The sequence below is a fragment of the Lepidochelys kempii genome, chromosome 21 (assembly GCF_965140285.1).
Source record: "Lepidochelys kempii isolate rLepKem1 chromosome 21, rLepKem1.hap1, whole genome shotgun sequence".
Classification (NCBI taxonomy): domain Eukaryota; kingdom Metazoa; phylum Chordata; order Testudines; family Cheloniidae; genus Lepidochelys; species Lepidochelys kempii.
In genome coordinates this window covers 16,883,988-16,897,617 of record NC_136400.1, presented here as the reverse complement: position 1 = coordinate 16,897,617, position 13,630 = coordinate 16,883,988, and the positions used below count along the sequence as shown (strand labels likewise).

The window sequence follows — 13,630 nt, the reverse complement described above, 5'->3', positions numbered from 1 at the left end:
GACCGAGCTCTGGCTGGGGGGAACCCCCGCTCGGAAGATCCAACCGCCCCAGGACCAACTTGAGCCAAAAGGAGTTGCTACAGAACGCAGTGGCTATGGGAGCACAGGATCTGGGGGAGACAGGCCAACCACAGTGTATAACTAGACCCCAGGAGCCCCCAGGGAGATGGTCCACATGGGACCTAATCCTGGCAGGTCTCTGTGGAGATAGAGGCGGTTAGGGACTATTTAGAAAAGCTGGACGTGCACAAGTCCATGGGGCTGGACGAGTTGCATCCGAGAGTGCTGAAGCAATTGGCGGCTGTGATTGCAGAGCCACTGGCCATTATCTTTGAAAACTCGTGGCGAACCGGGGAAGTCCCGGATGACTGGAAAAAGGCTAATGTAGTGCCAATCTTTAAAAAAGGGAAGAAGGAAGATCCTGGGAACTACAGGCCAGTCAGCCTCACCTCAGTCCCTGGAAAAATCATGGAGCAGGTCCTCAAAGAATCAATCCTGAAGCACTTGCATGAGAGGAAAGTGATCAGGAACAGTCAGCATGGATTCACCAAGGGAAGGTCATGCCTGACTAATCTAATCGCCTTTTATGATGAGATTACTGGTTCTGTGGATGAAGGGAAAGCAGTGGATGTATTGTTTCTAGACTTTAGCAAAGCTTTTGACACGCTCTCCCATAGTATTCTTGTCAGCAAGTTAAGGAAGTATGGGCTGGATGAATGCACTATAAGGTGGGTAGAAAGCTGGCTAGATTGTCGGGCTCAACGGGTAGTGATCAATGGCTCCATGTCTAGTTGGCAGCCGGTATCAAGTGGAGTGCCCCAAGGGTCGGTCCTGGGGCCGGTTTTATTCAATATCTTCATAAATGATCTGGAGGATGGTGTGGATTGCACTCTCAGCAAATTTGCGGATGATACTAAACTGGGAGGAGTGGTAGATACGCTGGAGGGGAGGGATAGGATACAGAAGGACCTAGACCAATTGGAAGATTGGGCCAAAAGGAATCTGATGAGGTTCAATAAGGATAAGTGCAGGGTCCTGCACTTAGGAGGGAAGAACCCAATGCACAGCTACAGACTAGGGACCGAATGGCTAGGCAGCAGTTCTGCGGAAAAGGACCTAGGGGTGACAGTGGACGAGAAGCTGGATATGAGTCAGCAGTGTGCCCTTGTTGCCAAGAAGGCCAATGGCATTTTGGGATGTATAAGTAGGGGCATAGCGAGCAGATCGAGGGACGTGATCGTTCCCCTCTATTCGACATTGGTGAGGCCTCATCTGGAGTACTGTGTCCAGTTTTGGGCCCCACACTTCAAGAAGGATGTGGATAAATTGGAGAGAGTCCAGCGAAGGGCAACAAAAATGATTAGGGGACTGGAACACATGAGTTATGAGGAGAGGCTGAGGGAGCTGGGATTGTTTAGCCTGCAGAAGAGAAGAATGAGGGGGGATTTGATAGCTGCTTTCAACTACCTGAAAGGGGGTTCCAAAGAGGATGGCTCTAGACTGTTCTCAATGGTAGCAGATGACAGAACGAGGAGTAATGGTCTCAAGTTGCAGTGGGGGAGGTTTAGATTGGATATTAGGAAAAACTTTTTCACTAAGAGGGTGGTGAAACACTGGAATGCGTTACCTAGGGAGGTGGTAGAATCTCCTTCCTTAGAGGTTTTTAAGGTCAGGCTTGACAAAGCCCTGGCTGGGATTATTTAACTGGGAATTGGTCCTGCTTTGAGCAGGGGGTTGGACTAGATGACCTTCTGGGGTCCCTTCCAACCCTGATATTCTATGATTCTATGATTCTTCTGTCTCTGTTATGATTCTAGGAGTCAGTCCATGGAGAGCTCTTAGCAGTGCTCTTCAGTCCCAAAATCCACCAGCAGGGGGCGCTGCGGGGCACAATTCAGGGACACCGGCTGTAAGGGACTCCCAGGGACTCAAATACCAGCCTCTGCCAGGAGGGGGCGCAGGAAGGGAAAGGTGCAGGAGCGCTGGCTGCTCCCAGAAAGATCCCAGCTACTCCAGGGCCGGCCTCTGCAGCAGGGGGTGCTCTGTTATTGAGTCCCGTGTGGAAGGGTCTGGACAAAGTGGAATTTTAAAGAAACAAACACACCCGATGAAGTGAGCTGTAGCTCACGAAAGCTCATGCTCAAATAAATTGGTTAGTCTCTAAGGTGCCACCAGTCCTCCTGTTCTTTTTGCGAATACAGACTAACACGGCTGTTACTCTGACACCTATGATTGGTTAGGGAGGCTGATTTTTTGTTTTTCTCCTAAGGGGCAGGCTGATTAGGGGTAGTGCAAGAAGCTAAGCAGAGGAAAGTGGGGGGGAATCCATCAGTCCAGGTCCTTAACAGAACAAAATCAAATCAAATCTCAAATAAACTGGACAAATCCCACTTGACATCAGTTTCTTGGCTCCCGCACCCGTTTTTCTTTGTGAAAACCAAGGCCAAGTTGTGCAGCTCCAGCCAAAGCCCCTTCTCTTTCTGACCCAGCAATGTCCACAGGAGGGGGGTTCAGAATTAACTCCTTCGCTCGTTACAGTGGCAAAGCAGACATCAATCAGCATGTGAGGAACTCGGACACACACAAGAGACAGGAGGAAAAATTATCGGCCAGATCCTCAGCTGGTGTAAATCAGTGTAGCCACAGACTGCCAGATTCTGCTCTCACACCAGTTACACCAATAACTACTTCAGTGACCTCTACAGAGTGACTCTCGGTTCACGCCAGAATAAGTGAGATCAGAACCAAGCACGTGGCCTGACTCTGATCTCAGGGAGCAAGTTTAACACCAGACTAATTCCATAACTAGAGGTTAGTGAAGGAGGGGGGAGCTTTCAGGTCGTAAATGTGTTCAGAATCTGAAATTCTTCTCAAGTTCTCCACACACACCCCCCCAATGAAATGGAATCATTTATCCCAAACACTTCTTAAGAAGCAGGCTCTAGGTGAATTACGGCAATGTGATATAATCACAATGAATACAGGCAGGGTTAGAAAAATATCCAACTTCTGCAGAGCGGAAATAATGTATCTTATTCTGGTTTTTGTATCTTTACTCCTTCCTGGGGCAAAAAAACCCCAAACGAAAACAGCTTCCTACCCAGCCACTGTTACAAGAGGAACATACCCTGTGGGTTAGATATAAGGAGCTAATTATCCGACTTGCTAAACAAATGAATGGTTGGGTGAGTTCTGCGGCCAGAGGCACTGCGAAAGCGGGCGTGTGCTGCTTGGGTTGCTGCCTTGGCGAGAGGATGCGGACCTGTCTGGTGGGCGCTGAGGCGAGCCTTCGGAGAAAGGCTCTAATCCTGTCTAGAGGCCCCATGCGGGGCTGCTCAGCTCTGGGGCCCTGCCAGCTCCAGGGTTAGGCAGTGCCCCTGTAGTTTTTACTTACAAGTAGAACAGAATCAATGGGCATCCCGTGTCTGATTTACAGCCTCCGTAGACAGCGTTGCTACTCCCAGCCTTCGCCGCTCTGCAGACACGGTGTCCCTCAGCTGCCTAGACCTCAGCCTCCTCCCCTGCAGCTCCCCCCACACCAAGGACCCCCGAACCCAGAACGGCGTCCCTGGAGAAATCCCCCAACTCTGTCTCCATTTGCTCCCAGCCGATATTACAGCTGAGGAATCAAAATCTGAGCTGGAGGCAATGCGTGAGGCTAGCCCAGGCTGCCGAGAGATGCAGAAACGGGACTCGGACCGACTGACACCCCAATGGGCTTCACGGCTGTTCCCAGGCTAGCCTGAAATTCACTCACACATGTAAAGCTGAGGTAGGGCCAAACACCTGATCCCGACCCTCCAGAACTTTGGGACGGTTCCAGGCCAGATCCCAGCTCTGCCAGTCTCCACGCTGCACCCGTTCTGTTCCTCAGTGGAGATGGCTATCTGAGCGCAGGGGAGAGCCAAGGGGCGTGGGGTTAGGAGGAACTTTGTAGGTCTGCTGGGGATGGACCTTCCCTCAGTCCTCAGGCTGGACCCGACATGGGCAGGACATCCCCAGAAAGCTCAGCTAGGGCCCGCCCTCATTCCTCCCAGACCTCGGCATCTCTTGGGCCCAGACTGCACTTATCGGCAGAAGCCCACCTGAGTCCCAGCCAGGCTGCAGCCTCCAATCAGAGCGATAAGGTCCAGGAGAGCATTCCGTCTTATAGGGACTTCCCCAAAGCTCTAGGCATTGGACCAGATGCTCAGCTGGTGTAAACCAGCGTAGCGATATTGATGTCAATGGAGCCGCAGTGATTTACACCAGCTGTGTGGGTCTGGCCCATTGTGAAGCTCGCTCTTCGCTGGATTCGAGCAGCCTGATTCCTCTCTCACTGACCCTGGTCCTACATGCATGTGATTCCACTGACTGCCCTGGAGATACCAGTGTAAGTTAGAAGAGAATCAGGCCCCAAGACATTGTCACCCCGGCAGGGCTGCTACCTGCTTTGTCCACACCCCCTGCTATCTCACCATCACCGGCCCCTGCCAGGCTACACCTGGAAAGGGAGGCTACAGGCCCCTTTCTCCGCTACTTTTGCTCTGGTTGTCATGGCAGGGTCTGATTGGCAGCCCTGGGGACAGACACACTCTGTGTTTACAGCACGGGTACAGCACAGCAGGGCTAGCTATCCTGCCCTGTGCTTAGCCCTCACCGGTGGGCCCCCCCCCGTCTAGGTGTGAGAGGGGGTCCGGGCTCCATGGCCATTCTGCTGGGACTCCCGCCCGGAAACAATTAGCGCCATCAATGCTGGTCGCTGTGGTGACGTGGATGTGTGTCCATTAGCGACTGGACTGAGATCTGCCAACCAGGCGCCGGATGGCATCAGCTTCCATCCACATCAGCGCACACTGGATTGGAGCCTGTAACCTGGGGGCTGGTCTCACTCCCAGTCCCCACAAGCCATCCATCCCCACAGAAAACATCAGGCCAGATCCTCAGCTGGTGTAAATCCCTGGAGCGACACCAAATTATGCTGCCTGAGGCCTTGCCCCGGTTAAATGACTCAGCCTGTCACAGTCCTCTCTCTGGGCTGGGTGCTGGCTCCCCTCTGCCCAGGAGCTAGGTGGCTCCCAGAACAGCCGGTTTGCTTTCTGTTGCTCCTCAGCTGTGATTTGTCATTAAAATCTATTAGCTTGGGGCATTGTACATTATGGATTGGAATTTATATTCACCACAGGGCTCTGGCTGCCTGCTTTTTAATTGCATCAGTGAAATATCCTTTCCCTTCTCCCCGCAAGCAGGATCACTCAGAGGCTTCCGGCAATCTAGGAGCATGAGTTCCAGTGACTGTCAGCAGATCTGAGTCAAGGCATTTGGGAAACAAAACCCACCTCTGCAGCTTGGAGCAGCAAAGACAAACAGCCCTGGCTGCTCTCACCTGCCCCAATATTCCCCACAGTCCCTTCCCCTCCTCACCACCCTGACCTTTCATCTCTCCACAGCTCCTGCTGCATTCCTGGCCTCAGGCTGGTTTGCCCACCAAAGTCACCGTCACTGCCTGCCTCCCTGACCCCTTCCACATTCCCCGCTGTGACACACACGGCCCATCCCTTGAGAGTGCACCTGGGCGGGGCCCTGCTGCCTGAGCTACGGACCAGCCCTGTGAGCACAGGGGCAGCAACAGTCTCACAAACCATTCCACATGTTCCAGCCACCAGCAGGAGACAAAGCCACACTTGGCCACATGGGCTGGCTCAGGACTGATGGGCTCCTGCCTCCTGCCAGAGGCTTTCAGGTCATTGCTCTGTCTAGTTCCTGGCCCTGCACCACACCACGTGATCTGACAGCCCACCTCCTACAGGAGAGCAGGAGCCCTAATGCGCTCCCCGGTCCAACCTCCCAGTGAGGCCATCTCGTCTTGCATCCTGCTAAAGGATCAGTGCTTGGAAGACGGCAAACAGACACCGCCCACCCGAAATGCAGCTGTCCTGTGCAATGGTAGAATGACAGATGAGGAAATTCCTTCCAGCCCATCCTTGGAAATTTTGGCCGTTGTCTGTTCTACTTAGATGCCAAAGCTGGAAGGGTGTATGCCAAAGCAGCCATTGGTAACCTAGCACACGAATGAAACACCGCCCCTACTTCAGGGTGCAAGGGAGAAGCCCTGCAGGCACAGATGGTTCCTGCACAGCACTAGGTGTTGTGCAGTAGCCGCACTGAGCGGTTAGCGCAAGGGACTAGCATTCAGACCTGGACTTTCTGCCGCTGAAAGGACCAGACCCTCAGCTGCTGTCAATTGAAGTCAGTGGTGTTACACCATTTACACCAGTTAAGATCTGGCCCTCACTATGTGACCTCAGATGAGTCATTTCCCTGCTCTGTGCCTCAGTTTCCCCATTTGTCACTAGGGGTAGCAATCCCAGCCTGCAATCACAGCACTGGGAGAAAGTTGCTGTACAGGTGGAAGGAATACCTATAATACCAGTAAAGGTGAACAGGGAAGGCTGTTGCATCCCGGGGTGTTATGTAAGCAAGGCAACAGCTGAGCAGAATTCAGCAATCTGAGCTGGAAGACAGCACATCCACAGTGAGGAGCCAGGATTTCCCATGGCGACGCGCTAGGCTTTAAAGGGGAAACACGCTTCCGACACAATGTGCTTTAAAAGAAAAACTAGTTATGTGGGCGAGCGGCTTTCTGACTGGGCAAGGCAGACAACGTATCTGTTCCTTACGCTGCTCCGATTGCTGCAAGTCAACAACACGAGGTAGCTCCAGCAGCCCAGGAACAGCTAATCCATCACTTGTGACGAAGAGTGGGGCACGAAAGAGTCCGTTTGAATGTATTCAGGCCCCCAATTAATCCCTCTTTAAAGCCATTTGAATCTGGCACAGAATGTCTACTGTTGATTGTTGCTAGAAATGGAAAGGTCAGCAGCAAATGAGCCACTGTCATAGGCAAACTGCAAAGCAACACTGAAAACTGAGGGACAACTGACACGCCAGGGGGAGGAGGGATTGATGGCTGCGCCATCCTTGGCTTCTTGAGCACAGACAAAGGAAGCCTAAAAGGTCTGTATCTTTCTGTCTGTCTGTGTGTCAAGGTGGGGGTGTCTGTCTATCTCTGTGTTCTTTTTTTAAAAAATTATCTTTCCCTTGCTTGTTTTTCACATTTGAAATTCAAGTCTCGTCTACTCTGGTTTTCCTGGATGTCTCTATGGACAACCAGAGAACTGGCAGGATTAAGTCATCACAGGTACCTCTGAGCACTGAGAGGGGGAAGGGATTTTTAACTCAGGCTGTTTCAGACTCTTTGGGTTTGTTTTTTATTCGTACCTTGTTAACGCAAAGGCCTAGCACACAGTTGGGAGGAAGAGCCAAACAAGAGCCAAAGAGCCAAACAACTCCACCCTTTCCATTAAAGAGAAAGGTCACACTCTGGTCCTCCAGAGAAGACCTCCAGCAAAAAACATGAAAAACTTGATAGTAAAAACAAATAGGGGAAAAATCTTTGAAGTGAGCTGTAGCTCACGAAAGCTCATGCTCAAATAAAATGGTTAGTCTCTAAGGTGCCACAAGTACTCCTTTTCTTTTTGAGAATACAGACTAACACGGCTGTTACTCTGAAACCTGTTAAAAAGTTCAGTCATTCTTTACAGATCATAAAGATGCACAAACTATTTCTCCCCATGGAAGGTCAGCACAGAATCCTGCTCCAACCAGCCCCGCTAATCAGACTCGAGGATGGACTCAGCACAGAAATGCACTGAAATAATCTTTTTAAAACGCTGCCTCCCCTCCTCCAATGATGGGAAGCCATCAACCTCAGCGGGGCCTGGATTGGACCCCACATCACTTCCTGGTCTGCTGACCCCTTGACACGGTCAGCCACATGCTGGGGCGTCACCGCGTGGTGGACTCGGCAATGCCCGTTGCCCTCATGCAGTCTAGTGAAGGTTCCGGTTACAGCTGGGCTCGAAAGGGGGAGTCACGGAGAGCGGCTTGAGGGGATGGCGAGGAGCAGGCTGCTGCCGAACTGAGTGGCACTGGCTCCTGCTTCCGTGGAGCTCAGCACAGTGAGAAGCTGATAGCTCGAGCCATGTGCCAGCTAATCCAGACCCTCTGCCGGTGCTCCTCAAGCCCCTGACAACTGTGTACTGCCCATCCTGGGTCCCTGCCCAGCTCTGCCGGTGTCCTTCCAAGTTCCACCCCAACCCGCAGCCCCCTGCTGCCCCAGCCCTGGGCTCCCCCTGCCCAGCTCTGCCGGTGCCCCTCCATCCTGACCAACCCCCAGACAAGAGCTCCTCTTGCTTTTCCAGTCCTCTGTCCCCAAACCAATAGCTCTGTCAGTCCCCTTCCTCCTGACTCAAGCCCGCTGTGGCACCAGTCCCGGACCCTCCCGCGCACTCCCAGCACCGAAAGCTGAGCCAGCGCACCTCAGCGCTGACTCCGACTCCCCTGCTTTTCCAGCCCTGGGCCTTGGGGTGCCCGGGACAGCCTGGGTGGCTCCTTCCCCGGAGGCTCATGTCCATGCTCAGCTTGTGTCTAACCTGGGTTCCAGAGGCAGGAATGGGGTGGGGACTGACTGTCCCTCCCCTACACTTGGGGCTGAAGAGCCTCACGACAACCCTGAACGGCACGGTGACCTTGTGCGCCAGGCCACAACACCCAGCCTGGGGAGCTGGGCCCAGCCCCATGGGACAGGAACAAGCGCAGCCCAGTGAGCGCAGACCTCACTCACTCTCCAGCCCCCCACCAATGACCCTTCACCCCCCTAGCTGCAAAACCCAGCTCCTCCACTGCGGGGTTCCACCACCTCAGTAGTGAGAAGCAGCAAAACCTCCAGGGCCAGTTACAACATCCCAGCGCCATGACACACTTACCACATGGGAGACAGTGTTATCTAGTGGCTAGAGCACTGGGCTGAGACTCAGGAAACCTGGTTCTAGTCACAGCTGAGTGACTTTGGGCAAGTCTCCCGGTGCCTCGGTTTCCCCATCTGTAAAATGGGGAAGATGAAACTGACCTCCTCTGTAGACCGCTTGGAGATCTTGGGATGGAATGTGCTAGAGAAGAGCTAAGGACTATTACCATTCAGCCTTGCTTGTGTAGATGGGACCATGACACATTCCAGCCACCTGCCAACTGAGTCTGGGAACAGAGTCATTTTGCTAGTGCGGACGGGACCCAAGGCAGCAGTTGGATCCAGGCCTCACCCGGAGGGCAGATTGCAGGAGTGGTGGACACCAGGGCCAGTGAATCCCACTGGTGGGAGAGTGGGCAGACAGTGGGAAAGCTGGTCAGGAAAAGATTTCTTCTGCCTGTGAACCGTTTTGATGAAAAGGTTTTTTTCATTTTTGCCAAATTTCTTCTTTGAATGTTTGTGAGGTATTTTGTCAAAAAATTGAAAACTGATTTCTTTTCCTGTTTTTGGCAACTGAAAATTTAAATTTCCTTTGCCCACCCCCACACCCCAATAATTTTGGGGATTTGTTGAAACTTCCATAGCTCTCTCAATTGCTAGGCCACGTAAACCGAGCTCCCAGAAAGTCCCCGCTGCAGCACAGAGCAAAACCTCAGTGCTGGGACGCAAAGAATGAGCATAATCCTTAGCACCTCCACAGGGCTTTTCATCTTCAAAGCGCTTTATGGACATTGACTAACTAATCCTCGCAGCACCCATGCAAGGCAGGAACTCAGCCATACCAACCCCCAGGGAGGGTGTGGAACCTGAGGCACGGAGAAGGTCTGGGACTTGTCCAAGACCACACAAGAAATCAGTGTCAGAGCTGATAACAGAATCCAGGAGTTCTGAGATAGATTAGATTAGATTAATCTAGATAGATGGATGCAGTGTGTGGGGATACATAGATCACAAGAGCATCCTTCTACCTATACAGTGCCCTTCCAGATACAGGTCTCCTAAGCCTCGCTCCACGCTCCGTCTTGCAGGAGTTGGATACGTCCTGATGCTGCTCAGAAGGGCTGGCTCAAGGCAGGTGCTGGCAGTAAAGCCTTCCCCACCAGGTTAGAGGGTGCCCCTCTTCCTGCAGTCTGGCTTATCTCCGCCTGGCAATGCCTGACGCAAACACACGCCCAGGCAAGCTCCAGCTCTAAGTGCAGGGAGAAAAACAACCAGGGGGAAGCACCTGCTGGGGCTTCTTGCAAAGAAATATCAGAACTTGCTAAAATAGCAGCATGAGGAAAAGAACTTCCCGTGCCACTGTGGAATGAGGGGAGCCGGGAGTGGCTGGCCCAGGTTCTGGGCCCAATCCTTTGGGGGGAGGGATAGCTCAGTGGTTTGAGCATTGGCCTGCTAAACCCAGGGTTGTGAGTTCAATCCTTGAGAAGGCCATTTGGGGCAAAAATTGGGGATTGGTCCTGCTTTGAGCAGGGGTGTTGGACTAGATGACCTCCTGAGGTTCCTTCCAATCCTGATATTCTATGATTCTTGGCTGGGGTAAGCCAAAGCCAATGGAGCTGCTCCTGTTTACACCAGGCTCACTCTCTCTCTTCTACACAAATTTTTCCTTCTTTAATCTCAACCAGCAAAGGAAGAAAAGGCCTGTCTCTTGTTCTAAATAGCATTAGGGATGAAGCTGCTTACTGAGCGTGGCACACATAGAACAAGGCTCAGAACAGACCACAGCAGTTTAAGGCTCCCCACTTACTCCCTGCATGTTAAGTCTGAGCATAGACGCACTGGGGCGAGACTGCTCTCCGAGAGTCACTGGTGTAAATCCGGAATGACTGGGCCCAATTCTCTCATTTTCCCCAATGTCAATCAGGAGTTACAATGGAGTTACTCCAGATTTACACCAGGATAACTGAGATCATGGTTGGGATACACTGGCATAAATCCAAAGTAACTCTGTTGCTCTGGATTTACACCAGCGTGGACTGAGATTGGAATCTGGCCCATGCATTAACCTGTCAGACAAACCCAGCACCTCACAGGGACACAGCTTCTGCTGGTGCCTGGCACACTTTGCCCGGATCATCATTTGGGGCCCCCACTCACTTGCCCCCGGGGGAAGGGGATGGGGTGGAAATCTCCAGGAGGAGAGACAGACACCTTCTGATGTCTCCTTCAGGCTGAATAAGCCAGGGGGCTGGCAGGCCCACACCCGCAGGATTCCCAGGAGAGGACTCCCAGGCTGCACTGTCTTTGCTGGGAGATCTCCGCGGAGTCAGTGGTAAGAGACCTTGGCCCAGATGGGAGCCACTGGGACTTTGGTGCCAAAATCCCCTTAAAAACCTGTCCCATGTGCTTCTCTCCTCCCCAGAACAGGACAGTGCACCCCCTGCCCTCCTCTGCAGGCTCCCAACCCCTCCTTTAGAGGGCTGAGCCCATCCCCGGGTGCTGGGCCCTGTGCACAGAGAGCTCGGGGGCACACAGGGAGGAATCTGTTTGACTGAGTAAGGACTGCAGGATGGATCCTGCACTAAAACCCCAACCCCTGATCCTTCCACTCCCACCGGATCCAGGCCACGCCAGGGATCCGGACTGCAATCCAGGTGTCTGCTTCTCCCTCAAAGAAACTTCCTCTCCGATCCCATGCCAAGGAGAGCACGAATCGGAACGCCCTGGGGTGCCTGGCCCCTCTGCAGCCAGCCTGCTGGGTTTGCTGGCCAAGGCACCCTGGAGAAGTAAACACTGGGGTTGTGGGGGGGGGGGGGGTACGGTGCACAGGCTCGGGGGGGGGGGGCAGCTGTACTAGAGCAATGGGGGCTGCTGCTGATTTCAACTCTGAGAACAACCATGTCCCCCCAGCCAGGGCTGGCTGGGCATCTCGGGGAACCACCCCAGGGCTGCCCAGTGTGCTGGAGGAAGTCCAGAGCTATGCACTGCTAGGGAATAACACACACTGAGAGGCACCCCCAGTGAGTCACACTCACACACCCAGAGACACACGAACAGCGAGACACACTCACACGCAGTGAGACATAGATACACACTCGCACACAGGGAGCAGTTTTGTCCCCAGAGTGGCTCCCTGCGGGGGGCATGGCCTTGGGAGCCCCCCCCCCCCCCCGGCTGGCCCTGCCACCAGCCAGATCCGCGCCTGCCAGGACCCCCCGCGGTTCGGACCCCCCCCCCCCGTATAGCGGGGGCGCAGAGACCCATTGACCCAAACTGCAAAGCCTGGCTGGGATGGAAAAAACACTTCCCGCCGGGGGGGGCGGCAGCGGGCAGCCCCCTCGTGCCAGCGCCCATGGGGCTGGCTCATTGCTCCCAGCCCCGGCGGGCTCGCACCCCCTGCTCCCCCCAGCCCAGCGGCAGCCGGTGGCGAGCTCCCTGCACGGGCACAAACTTTCCCGGCCCCCGCCCTGCCCCCGGGCCCGCGGCAGCGCCCATCCCCGCGGCGGCGGGGCTGCCCGTACCTGCAGGAGACGGTGAGCTCCACCTTGGTGGCCGGGATGCTGCCCGCCATGGGGTCGAAGTCGCTCACCGAGGCCATGTCGCCCCCCTTGTCCATCGCCTCCTCCATGGGCGTCCAGCCGCGCCCCCGGGGCCTCCCGCTCACAGCCCGGGCGCTGCGGGGGGCTCAGAGCCGGGCAGGGAGCGGGGCATGGCCAGCGCCGGGCGCGCAGCCAGCTCCTCGCTCTGCCTGCACCACCGGGGGGCCGGCTCCGGAGCGCTGCCCGCCGCCTGCCCGGCTCCGCCCCTCAGCCCCCGCCCCGAGGCGCTGCCCCCCGGCCGGGCTGGGCGGAGCGGGGAGCCCCGAGCCCTGGGCTGGGGCGGGGAGGAGCCTTTCGGCGGGTGCTGTGTGAGGACCCGGGCGTGGGTCTGCCTTTGCTGGGGGCAGGTCCGCACCTGGGAGGGGTCCCTGCGCCCCCGGGCCAGGCCTTGTGCTGCCTGGTGCCTGTCTCGCTGTGGGCCCAGGGTCCCTGTGCCTGTAGGGGGGAGCCCTCTGCCAGGGGGTGTTTGCTGTGTGCATGGGCTGTGTTTGGGGGCCTTGGGGGGGTGCTGTGTTTGGGGGCCTTGGGGGGGTGCTGTGTGTGGCTGTTGTATGGGGGGAGGGTCTATATGTCTGAGAAGGTGTTTGGGGGGGACATGTCAGTTTGGGGGTGCATTTGGCATGTCACTGGGGTGCATTTGGAGGTATGTTATATATGAGGGAGGAGTTGGTTGTGTATATTTCACATCTGTTGTGTGTGTCTCTGCCTGTGTTGCTACTGAGAGACAGGCAGCGAGCTGGGTTAAGTCAGAGAACAGGCCCTGCCTTCCATTCCCCTCGCCCCCAGCCGGATCTAGGGGAGCAGCACCAAACACCCTCAGGGCACAAGGCACACGCATGTCCTGCAAACTCAGGCTCCCTCCTGCGTTCAGCCTTGGCCCGGGGCCTTTGGCTCAGGGGCTCCTGCAGTCTCCCACTCAATTCTTGCTCCCCAGATCTGCACTCTGATGGACAAGCAACCCCATGGACTGCTAGGAAAAGCCAAGGGAGACTAGCAAATCTCCCCACTGACTCAAACCCCCGCCCGTGAATTACTGGGGGTGGGGGTTGGTCCCTAGTCACCTGCTTTCCTTCTGTCGCCCACTCTGCTGCAGGTAGGGCTGGAGCAGCAAGAATCCGCTGGGGCTAAAATCCCTGTAACTCTACCCAAGTGAGGAGCACGGGGCAAGAGGGAACGTGGCAGGGTAGATGGGCCCAGACTCTCAGCTGGTGTAAGTCGCTGTAGTCCCAGAGATTCAGTGGAA

At 55.0% G+C, this 13,630-nt stretch overlaps 2 protein-coding genes across 5 annotated transcripts in view; both read right to left on the bottom strand.

Moving 5' to 3' along the window:
- CPNE5 (copine 5) overlaps positions 1-12,529 on the bottom strand; it is a 195,661-nt gene extending 183,132 nt beyond the window's left edge. For 3 of the 4 annotated variants that reach the window (XM_073320008.2, XM_073320009.2, XM_073320011.1), the window contains exon 1: positions 12,310-12,529. In XM_073320008.2, the coding sequence (XP_073176109.1) occupies positions 12,310-12,416 (107 nt within the window). In that variant the 5' untranslated portion in view covers positions 12,417-12,529. The remainder of the gene's footprint in view (positions 1-12,309) is intronic. The other variant, XM_073320010.2, reaches the window with a different exon arrangement.
- Positions 1-13,630, bottom strand: part of CYB561D1 (cytochrome b561 family member D1) — a 433,261-nt gene that overhangs the window by 383,515 nt on the left and 36,116 nt on the right. The gene's annotated exons all lie outside the window — the stretch shown is intronic.